Raw genomic sequence first — 17,906 nt, 5'->3', positions numbered from 1 at the left:
TCACATTTAGCTCCATTAGTTTGTATGCATAATCGTTTGTCTGTCTAACTGAATACTTTAAAAGATACTGTTGTCACCGTTTTAGACAAAATAAAATTTACGATTTTTCAAAGATATTTGTGTGTCTTTGCATGAATACAACCAAGTGGAGCGCAACGACATCTGCAGGCAACCATTTTTTGTATGGGTGTGGAAAAAGTCGCATCATAAAGCACGCACTTGAGACGCATGTCTCAGGATAGTCTGTCTCAAGATGGTCTGTCTCAAGATGGTCTGTCTCAAGATAGTCTATCTCAAGATAGTCGACTGATGACGCAATCTAACTGAACCAGAGCAACAACAACATAGAACACGGCCACAGATTCGCGTATACCTGATAACGTTTACACACAAAATCCAATTGTCGAGCCTGTTAAGAAATTATAAGAAAACCAATTTTCTAAAGAGCTCCAGCAAAAATTTCTTTGACATACTGAAAATAAAATCAGTACTTAAAATTCGAAAAATTTATTTTACTCACACTAAAACAATAAAAAAAATAAAAACATTAACAACAACAACAACAAAAACAACAAGAATCATATTTTCACATTCAGACATTATTAATAACATTAATAATGTTCCACGTGCGTGTTATACATGAAAAAGAAGCACATAGCTTTGTTATCCAGTAAAAAGTAGAGTGCTGAAAATATGCGATGTCATAAATTTTCCTAGATTCAATCGTTGTAAAATTTAAATATGAAGAGTGAAAAATAACAGCAACCTAGCATCTATCTATCTACCAGGACCATAAATAATAATAATAATAACAAATAACAATCATAATAATGATAAATATTAAAGAAAAGAAAACCAAAAAATAATAATAGTGAATTCTTTTAGTCTAAAAAGTAAAATACCTCCCAATCATGAAAAAATGGACAACAGCTAAGAAGCGACAATAAATTATACGTTTATATGTGTGAATATAAATAAAGAAGCTATCCAAACAGTAGTATAGTAATAATAAATGTTCTTCACAGAGTTGACACCAATAACAACATTAACAAAAATAATAATAGAAATAATTTGAGAAATATTTATATATACGTGTGTTTATCTGAATGATGTCAGATCAACTACATATAACAATTCTAGAACTTCTTTCAATATTTTGCTTTTCCCGAGCATTAAGTTGCCAACCTTGTCAACTTTGTAAACGAAAAAAACTAAAAGAACAGAACAATGAGTGTCACTGATGACTGTACCAACCAAACCCTATCATCAACAACGGATCTATCCACCGATAGATAGAAAATTAATCAGAAAGATTACAAAAAGTCGGGGGGAGTAAGTAAATAGAGAGAGAGAGAGAGAGGAGAGAGAGAGAGAGAGAGAGAGAGAGAGAGAGAAAGAGAGAGAGAGAGAAGGGAGTTGTTTGTTTAAAAGTTGATTGGCTTGCCGCAATATGCTGCCAAGTGTGCTTCTCTCAAAGCTTCTGCAACAGTCTGCAAGTAAGTATAAGTAGGAATGATATTATTAACGATGAATTAACAGTAAGCAAATGACAATTGAATAAATTATTTAATCAAAAATCATTAAAATTAGCAATTAATTAATTAATTAATTAGTAATTTAGTAATATTAATTTAAAAAAGGTAGCTTACGGGGTGGGCATGGCAGACCCTGGCCACGTCCTCACACGACGCACCGTACTCCATGGCCAGTACCGCCTCGTTTATCAGTTCACCAGCAACCTGAGTTGGATTGGCAAGATGACATTGAATGGATAACTAAAGTAACAATTCATTGATTGGTTGATAAATGGAATGAACTAATTCGAAGCGTATATGAAGATGGATTCAATTGAAATTTTAAAACAAAATAAACCCTTATATAAAAACAATCAGTTTGTTGAAGAATAAACGAACTCATCAGATAGTCACACAGCTAGCAACTAACAAACCAACCAATCAATAAATCAATCAACTGACCAACCAACCAGCCAACCAACCAACCGATGAAATGATGTGACACCCAAGAACTCTATCAGTTTCTTGATCGCCGAGAACTTTCACGAATCCGTCAGTATCCATGTTACATTTTGATCGACTATTTGCAAGCATTGGGAACTTTCCTACTTTGTACTTGATACCCTGTGGCGTTACAATTAGGAAGTAATTAAAGTTTCAGAGTTACATAAGGTACTGTGCTATACACACACGCGCCCATGCCCTATCCATTATAACGCATATCCTGATGAACTTTTGGACGCAATTACAAGCATCACGACTCTAAATATAAGGTGCTATAAAAATGACACATTATAAATGACATTGTTGAATGCTGGCAGCAACACAAGCTAACGGCTTCTTTGAGTTGTTCCTCGCTCTTTCCGACCCAGGCGACCTCGGGGTGGGTGTAGACGACGGAGGGCACACAATTGTAATCTATGTGGCCCGACCCGCCTACCATGCCCTCAACGCAGATCACACCTGACGATGACGTCATGATGATGTCACGATGACGTTTCAATTTATTTCAATGAGTTAATTTAATTTACGCAAATGAGAGAATTTATTCAAATGTGTTAATTTATTCAAACGTGTTAATTTATTCAAATGTGCGAATTTATTCAAATGTGTTAATTTATTCAAATGTATGAATTTATTCAAAGGACCTTCATCTTCAGCCTTGTGGGCCAACATGGGCCCTTCAATAACATCCCCAATGGCATATATGCTGTTCAACAAATTATTAAAAGATAAATAAAAATTATTGTTACAGTTTTATTATTACTATTATTATTACTATTATTGCAATAGATAATTGTAGTAGTTAATATTTATATTTAGCACAGCCCTGGAATCAAAAATCCTGTAATCCCTAATCACTAACTTGGGTACAGATGTTTGAAACTTCTTATTAACCGGTACTCTGCCTTTGTTGTCAAGGCTGATTTTAACATTTTCAAGTCCAAGATTTTGTGTGTATGGTCTTCTGCCAATGCAGACTAACAACACATCGCAATCCAACTGTATGTGATTGAATGTGTGTGTGGGTTTATGTGTTTGTATTAGACTTAAATCATGTAAGTTTAATTATACATTTAATATTTAGAATCCTTTAGCTAAATTTAAAATCAAACTTAAAGGAAAAAAATTATGATCAACCAACCACTCAGTCAACCAACTAACCAGCTAGCCAATCAATCAACAAATCAATCAACCAATAAACCAGTCAACCAGCCAACTAACTTGTAGTTTCTGCTTCTTCTTCATATCCTCGGCCTCCACTTTGATATTTCCTCCTCCCTCCTTCACAGCACTCAGGACTTTTGTCTCCAGTTGAAATTTCAAGCCTTGCTTTGTCAGAGATCTTCAATATACAAATACAAAAAATGGCACTAACAAATACGCATAACATATAAATACAGAAAGAAACAAAGAGAGAGAGAGAGAGAGAGAGAGAGAGAGAGAGAGAGAGAGAGAGAGAGAGATTGAAAGAGAAAAGCAGAGAAAAAGAAAGAAAACAGTGAAAGAGAGAGGGAGAAATAAAAAAGAGAGAGAGAGAGAAAGAGAGAGTGTATGCATACCTTTGAATATGTTTAAAAAGAGAAAAAGAAAGAAAACAGTGAAAGAGAGAGGGAGAAATAAAAAAGAGAGAGAGAGAAAGAGAGAGTGTATGCATACCTTTGAATATGTTTAAAAAGAGAAAAAGAAAGAAAACAGTGAAAGAGAGAGGGAGAAATAAAAAAGAGAGAGAGAAAGAGAGAGTGTATGCATACCTTTGAATATGTTTAGCCACTTCCAGATCAATTCCAAATCCTCCAATGTTACCAAGGAATTCAATAAGTGTAACTTCAGCCCCCAGACGAGACCAGACTGAACCCTGCACGAATAACATACACAGACTTACCGAGATACTAGCATGAAGAACTTATTAAACAAATAATCGGACAGACAAACAATAAAGTAGAAGACAAATAAGCAGACAAACAAACAAAAAACTAGACAAACAATCAGACAGACAGACAGGCGGACAGACAACTAACTAATTCAACTCCAATAACACCAGCTCCAATAACAATCATTTTCTTGGGAACTTGAGACAAGGAAAGGGCTCCAGTCGATGATACAACGGTCTTCTCATCTATCTGTTTAATGTCATTTTCAAGATGATGACAATGATAATCTCTGAAACTAACTGCTATGTTAATAATAACTAGAGTTATAACAGCATTGACATGATATTTAAAAACCATGAACAAAAATTCAAAAAAATATGGCATTGGTTTGTCACTGAAATTATGTTAAAAATTTGAATAAAGAATGATAGCAAACAACAACACAACATAAAGTATTGCCCCAACCTCGATACCAGAAAAGGGCATGACCTCTGACCCAGTTGCAATGAGGATGTTCTTTGTGGCAACAGACTCGGTACTGCCATCATTTTTTTTTACCACAACTTCATTTACACCTGTAATGGTACCATGTCCTTCAATATGGCGAACCTAAATCAATCAAAATTAGGTGGGGAAAATAGGGATGTGAGATATTTTACAAAAACTGGGTAAATAATTATTTTAGAATTTGATGATTTATTGAATAGTACTAATCAAAACAGTCATAACCTTGTTCTGTTTAAAAAGATGGGCAATGCCACCCGTGAGGGCCTTCACAGCTGCCACCTTCTGACTCATCAACTTGTCCAAGTTCAAGGTCAAGTTGTTGACTGAATGAATGAACAGTCAAATGAATGAATACATAGATTAACTGATGGACATGTGAATGAATGGATGCATGAATAAATAGACTAATGAGTTAATGAATGGCACTAAGATTTGAATTCAAGTGTAAATATGTTATAAATATGTTATTTCCTGAGTAAAAAACACAAATAACAAACATTCAATTCCCCTGATAGCAAAGTCATTATGCTTAGCCATGTGCCAATAATGAGAATTGTTGAGTAGGGACTTGGAAGGAATGCAGCCAACATTCAAACACGTTCCTCCAAGAGTTGGATCTTTCTCGACACACACAGTCTGTATTTAGAAAGACATTTAACCAAAAAAATACAAAATTTAAGAATTTTATAAAGTTGGGAGGATGGTTAACAAAACTAGATAGGATTTTTGTGAAATGATGTTTGAATTTTAAATATATGTAAAAAAATGTACATGCCTTCATTCCCAATTGGGCAGCTTTGATGGCCGCCACATAACCACCAGGCCCTGAACCGATAACAACAAGATCTGCATGCTCACCTGAAAGTATTTTTGATAATGATTAATAAATTAATGCTTGATTGAGTAAGCTCACTATTAAAATACTAGAGCAAACAAAAATGGCCAACCTGAGGCATAAGTTCGATGTTGGAATGAAGAACCAAGTGGAATTGAGAACTTTTGACAGTTTATGAAATTCTGTTTAATTTGAAAATAGATTAGTTATTACTTAGTACCAATGAACATGTCAGAAAACATTACCGTGAAAGTAAATATTAAAATTTAATTTGATGTTAGAACGATATGTTGTGCGGAATTTCAATCAGGAATGAATAAAAAAAAGAGGAACATCTCAGATCAAGGATGTATTCCTGATGAGAATGAAATCATAATGGATTCATGATGGATTCATGATAGAAAAAAATCGTGAACGTGACCTTTATTTTATACAATTAATTAATTTAAATTTAGTGAAAAAAGAATACAAACCTTGCAAATTAAACTGGTGCTCTTGTGCGAAATCATTTTGAAAAAGACGTCGAGAAAATAATAAATATAAAACCACTTTCCTCTTGAAAACGCTTAAATCACAAACTATTAGGAAAAAAATCGGTATGTCGGGGTGCGTTATTAATTAAAAAATTTAATTATATTTCAACATATTATAATAAATATTTATTTGTTGGAAATTTGACATTTTTTATTTTTTTATATTTATTTGAAACAAGACGTTTAAAAAAATTTTCGAAAATATTTTTCTAAAGGCTAAATTAACATTTATATTATAGACGAACAATTTCTCTTTTCCGGCTTTTCTACGCTGTGTGGTAGTCGAACGTGCTTGAGGTAGAAAAGTGAGTTTTGTGATCGCACTTATTTTACATTTAACATAAATAAAATATTCCTTAAATCGCTAATTTTTAAATTTGTTTAAAAACTATTTGTTGTGTGAAATGTGGTTTTACCCTTTAATTAAATTTAAACAAACATGACAACAGGCAGCGGTACAACACTGACTAAAAATTAAAAAAGATGGTTCAGTTAGGACAGTTTGGAGATCTCAAGACTTCCGATGGTCTCAAAAATCTCAACACCTATCTCGAAGACAAATCTTACATTACCGGGTATTTTTTACTAAATTTTGCAGACATTTTCTCGTTGAATTTAAATTTTTTAAATAAATTAATAAACATTTGACATTGTATTGTTTACTATGCACTGACCCTCTTCTCAGATATCAGCCAAGCCAATCAGATGTTGCTGTATTTGAACTGTTAAAGGGAGCACCATCTGCTGAGTACATACACTGCCTTCGCTGGTTCAATCATATCAAGTCATATGGGGATGATAAGAAAAAGTGTCTCATCCTCTCTTACTTTATTTAATTGTTTTTAAATAATCCTCTAATAACTTTTTTTATAATTAATTTATTTTGATGAATTTAACAATAGGTTTCCAGGTGAAAAACCAAAACTTGATGCTAAACCAGCAGCTCCAGCTGTTGCCAAGAAAGATGATGATGATGACATTGACTTGTTTGGGTCTGACGATGAGGTTGATGACGAAGCTGAAAGGGTCAAGAAAGAACGTTTGGCTGCTTACGAAGCTAAAAAATCTAAAAGTATGAACTTTCGAATTTAATTAACTCTGATTTCTTTTGTGTACAGAATGTTTATCCTATTCTGAAACTCATGGATAAAATTTTTTTAATTTAATTAGAGTTCAATATTTGTTGACCATTTACACTTTTACAGAGGAAGCCATCATAGCCAAAAGTAACATTGTGCTCGATGTCAAACCCTGGGATGATGAAACGGATATGGCTCAGGTGGAGGAATGTGTTCGATCCGTACAGTGTGATGGTCTGCTCTGGGGGGCCTGTCAGTTTTTTTTTAACTTTTTTAGTTTTTCTAATTTATTTCTCTGTAGTTTTATGTTTTAGTATTAAACTTAAATTTTTGTTTTTTTTTTAGCCAAGCTTGTACCTCTTGCTTATGGTATTAAAAAATTACAAATAACCTGTGTTGTTGAAGATGACAAGGTGAATTTTTTCTCTTTACTTGACATTTTTTTCATAATGTTTTTGATGCAGTTAAACTTAAAGCTTTTTTCATAATAACCGCATTCTTAACTTGTTCATGATTAGGTTGGCACTGACTTTTTGGAAGAAGAGATAACAAAATTTGAGGATCTTGTGCAATCAGTTGACATTGCTGCCTTCAATAAGATATAAAAACAGACAGCTAACTTATTAATTTTGTCTTGATTTATAGTTTCAAATAAATTGTCTGTTTTCGTTTGATTTGTTTTCTGTGAGTAGTCGTGAGCGTGTCAGCTGCGTGTATATTGGTGCGGTTCTTAGAAGTCGATTTTGTAGCGATAGGTGGTTAGTGGTATATAAATCAATTAGCAACAGTTTAAAAATCATATTTAGACTTTTACCATATATATATGGAATATTGTTAGGCTATATATGTGTTATGCTGTATGCACATATAATTGTCTGTCAACTGAATGTAAGATGTCTTTGTTGAAATAAAATTAAATCTATGCTGGGAATTCCATTCGAAACTGAAAGCTTATCTGTTGGTTATCCGTGTTCTTTAATGTTATATCAAGTGATTTTATGTTTAAACCGATTCAGTCTTTTGTGGTATCAGTGTAAACATTTTCTTCATCAAAATTAAATGTCAATGAATAACAAAAAGTAATCAAATTTTAAAATAATACAAATTATATTGAAACAAAAAATGTATGTAATGTCTCCTAATTCTTATTAAAATTGAAATGTATGTATTTTTTTCTATTACTTTATTACTATTTATGTAAATGAATTGAACCGAAAGTAATAAAATTCTCAAGTAAGTTTTAGTTAGCTGTTAGTAAGTGTAAATTGTCATGTTCCGGATTTCAGGATTAGTAGTTGATGCTCAAAAATTCGCTCAAGTTTTGATTAATTCACGACCTGGAGAGGAAAAGACTGGAGAAAAGGAAGAGGATGGAGAAGATGAAGATGCTGAAGAAGAGGAAGATGCTGGAGAAAATGAAAAGGAAGCTGGAGAAGTGGAGGCTAGGGAGAAGAAGACCCTCCAACCATTACCAAGTGCCAGTTGGTGGTTCACTGTTGTGAATGAAGGTGAGGACATCATAACTTGTGATGATTCATGTACTCCCAGAGCTAAAATGACATGTGGGCACATATTGAGTTAGTAGTGTAAGATTGAAGCTATAAATATTTTTTTCGGACAGTTTGATGCTTCTTCTCTGCCTGTTACATTGTAATCAATGCTTGTATGAGTATTGACAGAAATTTGTTTTTGACAAAATATTGTTCACGTTATTTTTGATTAAATTAATCATTCAATCTAATAACTGGTCTGGTATAATAAAGTAGTTTGATGTAATTTTATAACTTGAAAAAATTCATTGAAAGATTTGCTACTCACTAAGTATTTATTACAAATTTTTCAATCTTACCAGCCCCAGAAAGTATGGCTGATTACTGTAGAAGTATATTACAAGCAAATAAGCACATCATACAATGCCCCGCCTACACATGTCAATCAGAGTGGCCGTATTTCGTTGTCAGGCACATTTCTTCGTTTGCACTGAGAGCAAGTGAACTGGAAGAATTTGATATAATGCTTTCTGAAAGATACTTGAACAGAAACATTGGAATTCAGAAGTGTCCAAAATGCAGTACGTACATTATGAAGGACGCCACTGTTAAGACTAACAATGTTTTCTGCCAAATCTGCTCCAAGAATGGAAAAAAAAAATTTTTTTGCTGGCTTTGTTTGCAGCCTTGGCTCAGTGATCAAGAAAGCAGCAAATGTGGAAATTTGAACTGTAGTGACGTAGATAAAAGAATTACAATTTTACAAGATTGTCCTAATAAAGTCATACTGAATCGTGATGCTCCGTCGATTAGGGGTTGTCCTAAATGCGGACTTCTGCTTGAATACAAATCTGCTTGTTCTCAAATCTGCTGCAAAGGCTGCAAGCATTATTTCTGCTTCTTCTGTTTGAAAGGGGCGACAAGCAAAGCCCTGCTGACTTGTGATCCTTATAACTCATCCTGTCAGATTGCCCCCAAGCAAACCTTTTTGCCTGGAATGTGATCCATCCAAGTAACCGGTCAAGAAGTCGTTTCTTCATTTTGTTGCACATTGGTTATATAATTGCTTTTGCTTCAATCATATTATATATTTTTTATGAGTTCACCTATGTACGTTACATATTTTTAGACCATTCTAATAATATTATTAATGTTATCTTATGTTATCTTATATTTTTCAAACTATTGGCTAACAATTCAAATATGTCAAATATTTTGCTTCAAAATAATATTCTGTAAGGTGCTAATGATCGAGGTGCGCCTGTGATCATAGCGTTCAACAACATTTAGTGAAATTTTCAAAACTATGATATATTTTGTTCTTATGAGAAAATTAAAATTTAATGATACGTTTGAAACTCGGGAGTTAGTTAATGGTTGTTTCTTGAAATGTGATACATTGTTGGTTGGTGTGTTGGTGTTGCTTTGGTTGGTGTATTGGTGTTGCTTTCGTTTATTCACTCCATTCATTCATTCATTCATTCAAACATTCATTAATGATTGAGTACGCTGCTTCCTTTATGTCGTCTTCCGTGCAATGCGATACAGCACTTAATCCACCAATTCGAAAGAAGATGTACACTAGAGAGAAAGTGAGAATATAAGGAAAGGAACAGAAAGAGAGGAAGATATGGAAAAGAAAAGAGCGTATATTGCTTGTGTTGCAGGCGTGTGCTGTGGACATCACAGTGAAAAGAAATAAGCATGTTCATGTGTGATCATTTGCTGCTGCTTGTCACATAAGCACAGGTTAGAGTATGTGCATGCAGAATGAATAACAACACATAAAGGCTGTCTTGCTTGCTCATATAAATATACCAGCGATTATGTCTTCATTCTCGTGTTGAATCAACAATTTACCGTTTTAGTACATCCTTTGCGTGATAAGAAACATTCAGGAGTCTAAATTCTGAAGTTTAAAAAAAATTTCAAATAATTGTGGAATATCTGACCGTTTAATGATAGCAGTAGATTTAATTAAAGTATTGGATACTCTCTCCAAAATTAATTCATAACTCTTATTTGTCACAACCAGCAACATCTGAGAAAAATTTTCAGAAATTTACGTCTCAATAATTAGGAGAAACGATGCAACAACTGCCGCCATCTTGTGGTGCTCGTCAACTGAGCAAATTAAAAAGATTCATGACGACCCTGCAACAATTTGCCTGCGACATCTCACCACAAACTGGTCTACACGTCCGAAGCCTCTGTCTGTCGCTAGTGGTCAGTTGTTGTAGACGTTTGTATCTGATTTTATATGAAGAAACCTTACAACTGTTTATTGATTGAATCAGTTTTAAAGTTTTGAAATTTTCGCAATTTGTCTGGTCAACGCTCAATTTTCCATAGTTACTAAAAAAAAGTTTCTGGCTATTAATTTTTAAAAATAAAATTATCGCAGTAAATTCGTTCAGTCATTTTCTTGTTTCAAACAGAACAATCAAGTGACGGTTGAAGAATTTCATAACCAGCTACAACAGGCCACAAATTTTCCAATGAGGCCATTTATTATTCCCTTTCTAAAGGTTAATTTTTTTGGTTTAGTTCTCTAAATTTTTGTCATTTTCGTTGTATAAATTTTGACAAAGTTTTGTAGATTTTGTTAGACAAAACATATTATTGTGTTGAGCATTTGATCTAATTAATCGTTTAAAATGGCATGAATTCATCCAAGTAGATTTGACAAAAGAATAATGATATTGGTTTTTATTATAACGGATTGAATTCATTTACTCAGTCCAACCAATTTTCAGACAACTCTGCCCTTCCCCCAGCGGGAACTTGTTCACTGTTCTCAAATCGCCAGACTTTCACCACATCTCTATTTCATACGTTCTTGTCCACCAAACTCCGGACCTCCTGATAACATAAATGCAGAAACATCAACTAATCTTCTCAACATGGACTTCGAAGTGAACAAGCAACAAGATGACGAAGAGAATAATGGGGAAATTGAAATAACTGATAATTAAATGTACAATTTTTTGTGGAGATGTTTATTGAATAATTTTTTAACAAAAATAATAAAACTGAAGCTTTTGCTATAAGGTTTGAGTGTTTTCAATTTAAAAATTGGTTAAATGAACAAGTAGAGTGCACTGAATTTTTCTAAGTCAAGGGAGGGCAAACGTTTTGCTGTGAGAGCCACATTGAGAACTATTTTACTTTTGAAGGGCCGCATATGTACTTAAATAGCTAATTTTTTCGACCCGGGCAGAATAATTTTTTTAAGATTTGTGGCTTCTTTTTTTTGGTCATAATGTCTGGCTGACGACTTTTTTTGTCAAACAAGGCCTCGCGAGCCGTAGTTTGCCCACCACTGTTCTAGGTGTATGGTCATGGTATTTAGTAAACGTATAAATTTTAAATAACATAGACAAATTGAATTCTATTATTGAAATCGATTTTAGTTTCTATGGTTTTACGAGTGATAATATAAATATTCGACAGCAAATCTACTTCCAATTCACAATTTAGATTTGAGATGAAATTCAATTTTTAGAGGTTTTAATTCAAAAAATAATAATAATGACTAACGAACGACATTCAAAATCTAAATCTCCGTCAAAGTCACATTCTGACGATCATCATCGGCGTCGGCATAGAGCTGAGGAAAGATCAGACAGGTTTAAATTTTAATTATTTTATTTTTAATTTACTAAAATCTTTTTATGGTAAAACCGGAGTTTTGTGTCAAATTACAAACAAAAATATACAAATTTGATTTGGGTATGGGCACCCAGAACAGATCTCTGGTTTTACTTTCTTTGGAAATAAACATTGATATTAATATTTATTAATTAAACTTAAACTAACAATTGGATTTTTTTAAATTTTAAAGAATTTTATTTATCATGTTTAAAAATATAAAATTGAGAAGTGATGTTTATTTCATAAATTTAAATAATTAAGTAACAAGAATTGACAAATTTCTAGTTGTTTATTACATTTTATTTTATGATCACAACTACCAATCAGTTCTCAATTTGGAATTATTTTTTTACGCTTAAAAAAATTTTGAAATAAGTACGTATCATGTATTTAGGTGTTTTAATTTCTATAATTTTTATTATTAAATGAATTTTATTCTGACAGGGATAGAGAGAAGCACAGAGACCGGGTTAAGGATGAAGAAAGAGACAAAGAGAGAGAGAAAGAGAGAGACAAGGAAAGAGACAAGGAAAGAGAAAGAAATAGGAAGAGAAGTAGGGAGAGGAGCAGAGATAAAGAAAGAAATGGCAGAGACAAAAGCAGAGATAGGAAAATTAAAAGACATAGATCAAAGACTCCTGAGCTGACTGAACCAACGAAACAAGAAGAGTGAATTAAATTTTGTTTTTAATTATCGTCATGTTTTATTTAGTTTTTTTTAAACCATTCTGATGATTACTTTTTTATATATAATTTTCATTTTTCAAAGTTTTTTCAAAATATTAGGTTAAAACCGGAGGAGATAGAGGGAAATGAAGTGGCAGCTGATTCTAAAAAACGAGTTCCGCTCTCGTTAGAAGAAATATTGGCAAAAAAGAAAGCTGATCAAGAAGCAGAGAGCAAGGTTTACATAATTTATTACTCAAATACTTAATTTATTAATCACTTACTTAATTGATCGAATAATTAGTTATAATATTTACTACAAATCAGTTTATAAATACTAATTCCAATTTTTAATTTATATTTTTTTGCTTTGCATTGTTTTCTTAACTTTTAAAAATTTTCATCATCCATCCGCCCGCAGCCGAAATTTCTAACAAAAGAGGAACGGGCGATGGAGGCCTTAAAGAGGAGGCAGGAGCAAGTGAACCAACAGAGGAAAGTGCAGGAGGAAGAGAGGAAGAAGCAGCAGAATTTCATCAAGGCGGCCAGGGAATCTATGGGAAGTTGGTTATCTTTTCAATTATTCAATCAATCAGTCAGTCAATGAAATAGATTTATACAGCATATCTTTGTAAAATTCAATGATATTTTAGCAGGATTATCAAAGAAATATGTTTCTGATTAGGGAATTAACTATTTTAACTATTTATTTAATTATTTATTTAATTTTTTAATTACTTATCTTATTAGTTTATTAATATTTATTTATTGTCTCCAATGTGATTACAAATCTTTGTTACCAACAACTCTAACGTGAATAATAATGACAACTATTTCACTGCAGTGGATTTATACGAGAGAGAGAGAAGGGAGAGATGGGAACGAAGAGAAAGAGAGAGAACTGGAGAGGCCCCGGCCGAAGAAAGTGGACCCCTAGCTAAAGAAAAATTGACCGAAATGAAGGAAAAAGAAAAGGAGTTGGATGCTGTCAAGGTTTTTACATAAATTTTATCTTTTTTAATTTATATTTTTAATTGTTAATTTAGTTTATTGAAAGTAGTGATTGATAGAAATAATAATAATAATAATAATAAATAACCATATTAGTGATGATAAAAAATAATAAGTTTCCAAAAATTGTATTTCAACAGGAAAGATACCTGGGGATGATTAAGAAGAAGAAGCGAGTTCGTCGTCTGAATGACCGAAAATTTGTTTTTGATTGGGACGCTGGCGAAGATACGAGTACTGACTACAATCCCATATACAAAGATAAACACCAAGTTCAGTTTTTTGGCAGAGGCCACATTGCTGGCATAGATATAAAAGTATGGAAAAATTTGTTACTTTTTTTCACCGATTTTTTAAATGCTTGATGCTGTATCTTGAAAGATTTGTTTTTTATCTAAATTTTTGGAATTGTTTATTCAACCTGCTTTTCAAATGGTATTTATTAATTCCAATCATTGATGTAACTTTTTTTATTTCACAATTTTGAATTCTCAAATGTACTGAACACAAGATGATTAGTAGTATGATGTGATTGGCTGTTATCTTTAAGCATAGGATAGCGGCCATGCGTACAATCATACGATATTAAAATTAATGAGAAATAGTGGGGGTCTGTTTGGAGATTAGACAGATCCTTCGTTCCTTTTCATACATTCTTTTATATTATTTTCATTTTTCTTTTTCTCATTGTGTTTTTTTTGTGCGCATGTAGCTTTAATTTTATGCCTGATTTGTTAAACTAAAAAAAATTGGATATTTTAAAGTGTTTTAAATTCGTGAATGCTTAATATTGACCTAATCTCAAATCCGACGTACAGCAACAGAAGAAAGAGCAGTCTAAATATTATTCTGACCTATTAGAGAAGAGACGGACAGACGCTGAGAAAGACCAGGAAAAGTTAGTGTTGCCAAACGGCCTTTCACTAGTTCTCCTATTACATTTTTTCATTGTGAATTTTATTACTAATTATTTTGTAAAATCTCATTAAAAGAAAATTAAAATTTGCATAACTCTGCCTTCCTGATTAGGACAAGATTGAAGAAGGTAGCCACTAAGGAAGCCAAACAGAAATGGGACGATCGCCATTGGTCAGAAAAGGCCTTGGAAGAAATGACAGAACGTGATTGGAGGATATTTAAAGAGGATTACAATATTCAGACGAAAGGTGGGAAAATTCCGAATCCACTTAGAAATTGGAAGGAGGCTAATTTATCCACAGAGTTATCTGATATCATTGAGAAAATTGGTTACAAGGTTGGTTGGTTGATTGATTGACAGGTTGATTGATTGACTGGTTTGATTGATTGATCGCAAACTGTAAATAAATTTCATTAATGTTACAAAATATTCTTGACAAAAACAAATTGCACACATTACAGTTATTGCATTTACATTACATTATAAAGTTTTACGTTTTAAATTTTCATTACAGGATCCAACTCCCATTCAAAGACAAGCTATTCCGATTGGTCTCCAGAATCGTGACATCATCGGCGTGGCCGAAACCGGAAGTGGTAAGACGGCCGCATTCCTTATCCCACTGCTAGTCTGGATTCTAACTCTGCCTAAAATTGAAAGGTGATTATTATGAAACGAGTGATAATGTTATGTTTTATAATGATTACAATGATGGTTTTTTATTATATTCATTAGGAATTTTCACTACAAACTCATTTTCACTACTAATTCACTTCCACTACAAACATCACCAGATTCGAGGACGTGGATTTGGGCCCGTACTCCATCATTTTGGCCCCTACTCGAGAGTTGGCCCAGCAGATTGAAGAGGAGGCCGTCAAATTCGGTGGCCCCCTAGGAATAAGGACAGTCGCCATCATTGGAGGTATCTCGAGAGAGGAGCAGGGTTTCAAATTGAGACAGGGCTGTGAGGTTGTTTCTTTTTTCTTTGTTTTTTTTTGGTTTTTGTTTTGTTTGAGTTTGTTTTATAGTTTTGATTAACTGTTTCAATGACATATTTATCTTGCACACGTACGCAGATCGTCATAGCCACACCGGGAAGATTGGTGGATGTGTTGGATAACAAGTACCTGGTACTGCAGAGGTGTACTTACGTGGTACTTGATGAGGTATGTTGGTTATTCGTTACTATTAGTAATATTTATAGTAGCTCTAGTAATAATAGTGTAAGCAGTAGTATTTGTAACGGTAGCTGTATTCTTTCTATTGTGAGAATTAATTTAATGGCCTATAATTGTGTAATTGTTATGTTTTTGTATTCCTAATTCGCTACATCTTATCTGAATTGAAATCAAATACCAGGCTGACAAAATGATCAACATGGGCTTCGAGCCAGACGTACAGAACATACTCAAGTATCTTCCTGTATCCAATCAGAAGCCTGATAACGAGGATGCAGAGGATGAGGAAAAGTTAAAAGCGAACTTCAACACCAAAAATAAGTTTAGACAGGTTGGTTGGTTTGAATTTTTTTTTTCTGAGAGTTATTTTTTCAAGTTAATTTTTTAAATGAAATAAAAAAAATAAGGATCTAGGAGATTGCTAAACTTTATGCTATATCAGCTGACACTTTTTTATAAATCCCACAGACCGTCATGTTCACAGCCACCATGCCAACAGCAGTTGAAAGGTTGGCACGAAGCTACCTAAGGAGGCCTGCCGTTGTCTACATCGGCTCCATTGGCAAACCAATCGAAAGTGTAGAACAGATTGTATACATGCTCTCTGAACAGGAGAAGAGGTGCGTTTGTGTTACAGTGGCTGTTTATTTGTATAGCGCTTTACCTACATCAGGGGTACTTTCTTTACGTTACCGTTGTTGAGATGAATGTGGTGGTGTCTTGTTTGTATTCCAACTAACTTTCTACTTCTCAAATTTGTCCACTAGTTAATTAAAATTTTAATTTAATTATGTTTACAGAAAGAAGTTGTTGGCCATCTTGAATGAGGGCATCGAACCACCAATCATCATCTTCGTTAACCAGAAGAAAGGAGCTGATGTCCTGGCTAAGTCTCTTGAGAAGATGGGGGTGAGGCTGTTGTTTTATTCATTCATTTTTTTTATCTTCAATTCATTTCATTTTATTATTTACTAATTGTTATTTGTTCATTTTATTCACTCTGAAGTATTTCAAAATCATTTTATCCGTACTTAAACATCCTCCACTTATTTTGATCAATCTAGAATTGACCTCAGTTCATTCACCTTGATAACCTCAATCACTACTCCTCAATTTTATTGCCGTAAAAAACTTGCACAATCTCATTCTCAGTCACACATCACAGCAGCTACTATAAAACAAATTAAATTTTTCGAAACTACCATTACCAAATAAACATTTCTCCCCCTCCAGTTCAGTGCTACGACCCTTCATGGTGGCAAGGGGCAAGAGCAGAGAGAATTCGCCCTGGCAAGTTTGAAATCAGGCGGCAAACACATCCTCGTGGCTACAGATGTCGCCGGACGTGGTATCGACATCAAGGACGTTTCTCTCGTCATCAATTACGACATGGCTAAAAATATCGAAGGTTTCTATAGTGTTTGTTTTCTGTGTCGAATTTTTTTCTGTCCTGTTTTTAGAAAAATTAAAATTGTGCTCTCAGTTAACGTTAGTGTCATGATAGAAGTAACACTAGCAAATAATAATAATCATTAATTACAATATAACTAATTATAACCTCAATAACCCATTCCACAGATTACACCCATCGTATCGGTCGTACTGGCAGAGCAGGAAAACACGGAGTAGCCATATCATTCGTAACAAAAGACGATAGTTTGATATTTTACGATTTAAAGCAAGTCCTAATGGAGAGCACTAATTCCTCGTGTCCACCGGAACTTGCCAACCATCCGGACGCCCAGCATAAACCAGGAACAGTGGTGCAAAAGAAGAGAAAGGATGAGATTCTCTTTAACGTGTGATTGTCGTCATTAGGCTTATTATTTGTTGTGTTATTATTTTTATGGTTTTTTTGTGGATATAATAATTTTTTCTATTGTAATCGTTCTAATTATAGGAAGAGGAACTGTTTACATTAAATTTTGTTGACGATAACCACGCACTGATGCTTATTCAAAACTTTCACGCACATACATACAAAAAAATTTACAGCATTTTTTTTAGAGACAATTGAATGAATAAATGTTTAAAAAATGTGCTTCGGTCTAGTGTATTTTTTAAAATAAAATTACATTTATTAAGACTTTTTCAAACCCATGTGTTAGTTGGACAAATCATACTAATATTTTGTCTGAGTGT

General features: G+C 33.4%; 5 protein-coding genes across 5 annotated transcripts; 4 read left to right on the top strand and 1 right to left on the bottom strand.

Annotated features, from left to right (window-relative positions):
* Nucleotides 1-435: 435 nt before the first annotated feature.
* On the bottom strand, nucleotides 436-5,824 carry HELRODRAFT_184998 (hypothetical protein). Its single transcript, XM_009021709.1, has 16 exons — nucleotides 5,705-5,824; nucleotides 5,344-5,413; nucleotides 5,172-5,254; nucleotides 4,894-5,032; nucleotides 4,619-4,719; nucleotides 4,355-4,498; nucleotides 4,037-4,138; nucleotides 3,770-3,873; nucleotides 3,240-3,360; nucleotides 2,881-3,017; nucleotides 2,663-2,724; nucleotides 2,350-2,477; nucleotides 2,001-2,138; nucleotides 1,650-1,739; nucleotides 1,372-1,490; nucleotides 436-1,342 (listed from the first exon to the last, which is right to left on the bottom strand). Exons 1-15 carry the CDS (start codon nucleotides 5,738-5,740, stop codon nucleotides 1,425-1,427), a joined length of 1,521 nt encoding a protein of 506 aa, XP_009019957.1. The 5' UTR covers nucleotides 5,741-5,824; the 3' UTR covers nucleotides 436-1,342; nucleotides 1,372-1,424.
* A 423-nt stretch (nucleotides 5,825-6,247) lies between these two features.
* Nucleotides 6,248-7,448, top strand: HELRODRAFT_161829 (hypothetical protein; the record flags this gene model as incomplete). Its single annotated transcript, XM_009021708.1, has 6 exons — nucleotides 6,248-6,339; nucleotides 6,450-6,572; nucleotides 6,667-6,836; nucleotides 6,970-7,095; nucleotides 7,189-7,256; nucleotides 7,362-7,448. The coding sequence occupies 6 exons, from the start codon at nucleotides 6,248-6,250 to the stop codon at nucleotides 7,446-7,448; spliced, it is 666 nt and encodes a 221-aa protein (XP_009019956.1).
* Nucleotides 7,449-8,389: 941 nt separating this feature from the next.
* Nucleotides 8,390-9,327, top strand: HELRODRAFT_143783 (hypothetical protein; the record flags this gene model as incomplete). The annotated part of the gene is made up of 2 exons (XM_009021707.1): nucleotides 8,390-8,420; nucleotides 8,696-9,327. Coding segments are annotated over 2 exons (663 nt in total), but the record flags the coding sequence as incomplete, so codon positions are not given.
* A 1,097-nt stretch (nucleotides 9,328-10,424) lies between these two features.
* Nucleotides 10,425-11,161, top strand: HELRODRAFT_136243 (hypothetical protein; the record flags this gene model as incomplete). Its single annotated transcript, XM_009021706.1, has 3 exons — nucleotides 10,425-10,559; nucleotides 10,772-10,861; nucleotides 11,090-11,161. Coding segments are annotated over 3 exons (297 nt in total), but the record flags the coding sequence as incomplete, so codon positions are not given.
* Nucleotides 11,162-11,795: 634 nt separating this feature from the next.
* On the top strand, nucleotides 11,796-17,805 carry HELRODRAFT_106716 (hypothetical protein). Its single transcript, XM_009021705.1, has 16 exons — nucleotides 11,796-11,962; nucleotides 12,432-12,656; nucleotides 12,774-12,891; nucleotides 13,075-13,216; nucleotides 13,498-13,646; nucleotides 13,805-13,981; nucleotides 14,483-14,562; nucleotides 14,694-14,919; nucleotides 15,098-15,243; nucleotides 15,378-15,555; nucleotides 15,663-15,752; nucleotides 15,946-16,095; nucleotides 16,233-16,384; nucleotides 16,565-16,673; nucleotides 16,998-17,172; nucleotides 17,343-17,805. Exons 1-16 carry the CDS (start codon nucleotides 11,865-11,867, stop codon nucleotides 17,567-17,569), a joined length of 2,442 nt encoding a protein of 813 aa, XP_009019953.1. The 5' UTR covers nucleotides 11,796-11,864; the 3' UTR covers nucleotides 17,570-17,805.
* Nucleotides 17,806-17,906: the final 101 nt, after the last annotated feature.

This window comes from Helobdella robusta (genome assembly GCF_000326865.2).
Source record: "Helobdella robusta unplaced genomic scaffold HELROscaffold_3, whole genome shotgun sequence".
NCBI lineage: Eukaryota > Metazoa > Annelida > Clitellata > Rhynchobdellida > Glossiphoniidae > Helobdella > Helobdella robusta.
Note: the sequence above shows the minus strand (reverse complement) of the source record. Positions and strands in the feature narration are given on the sequence as shown.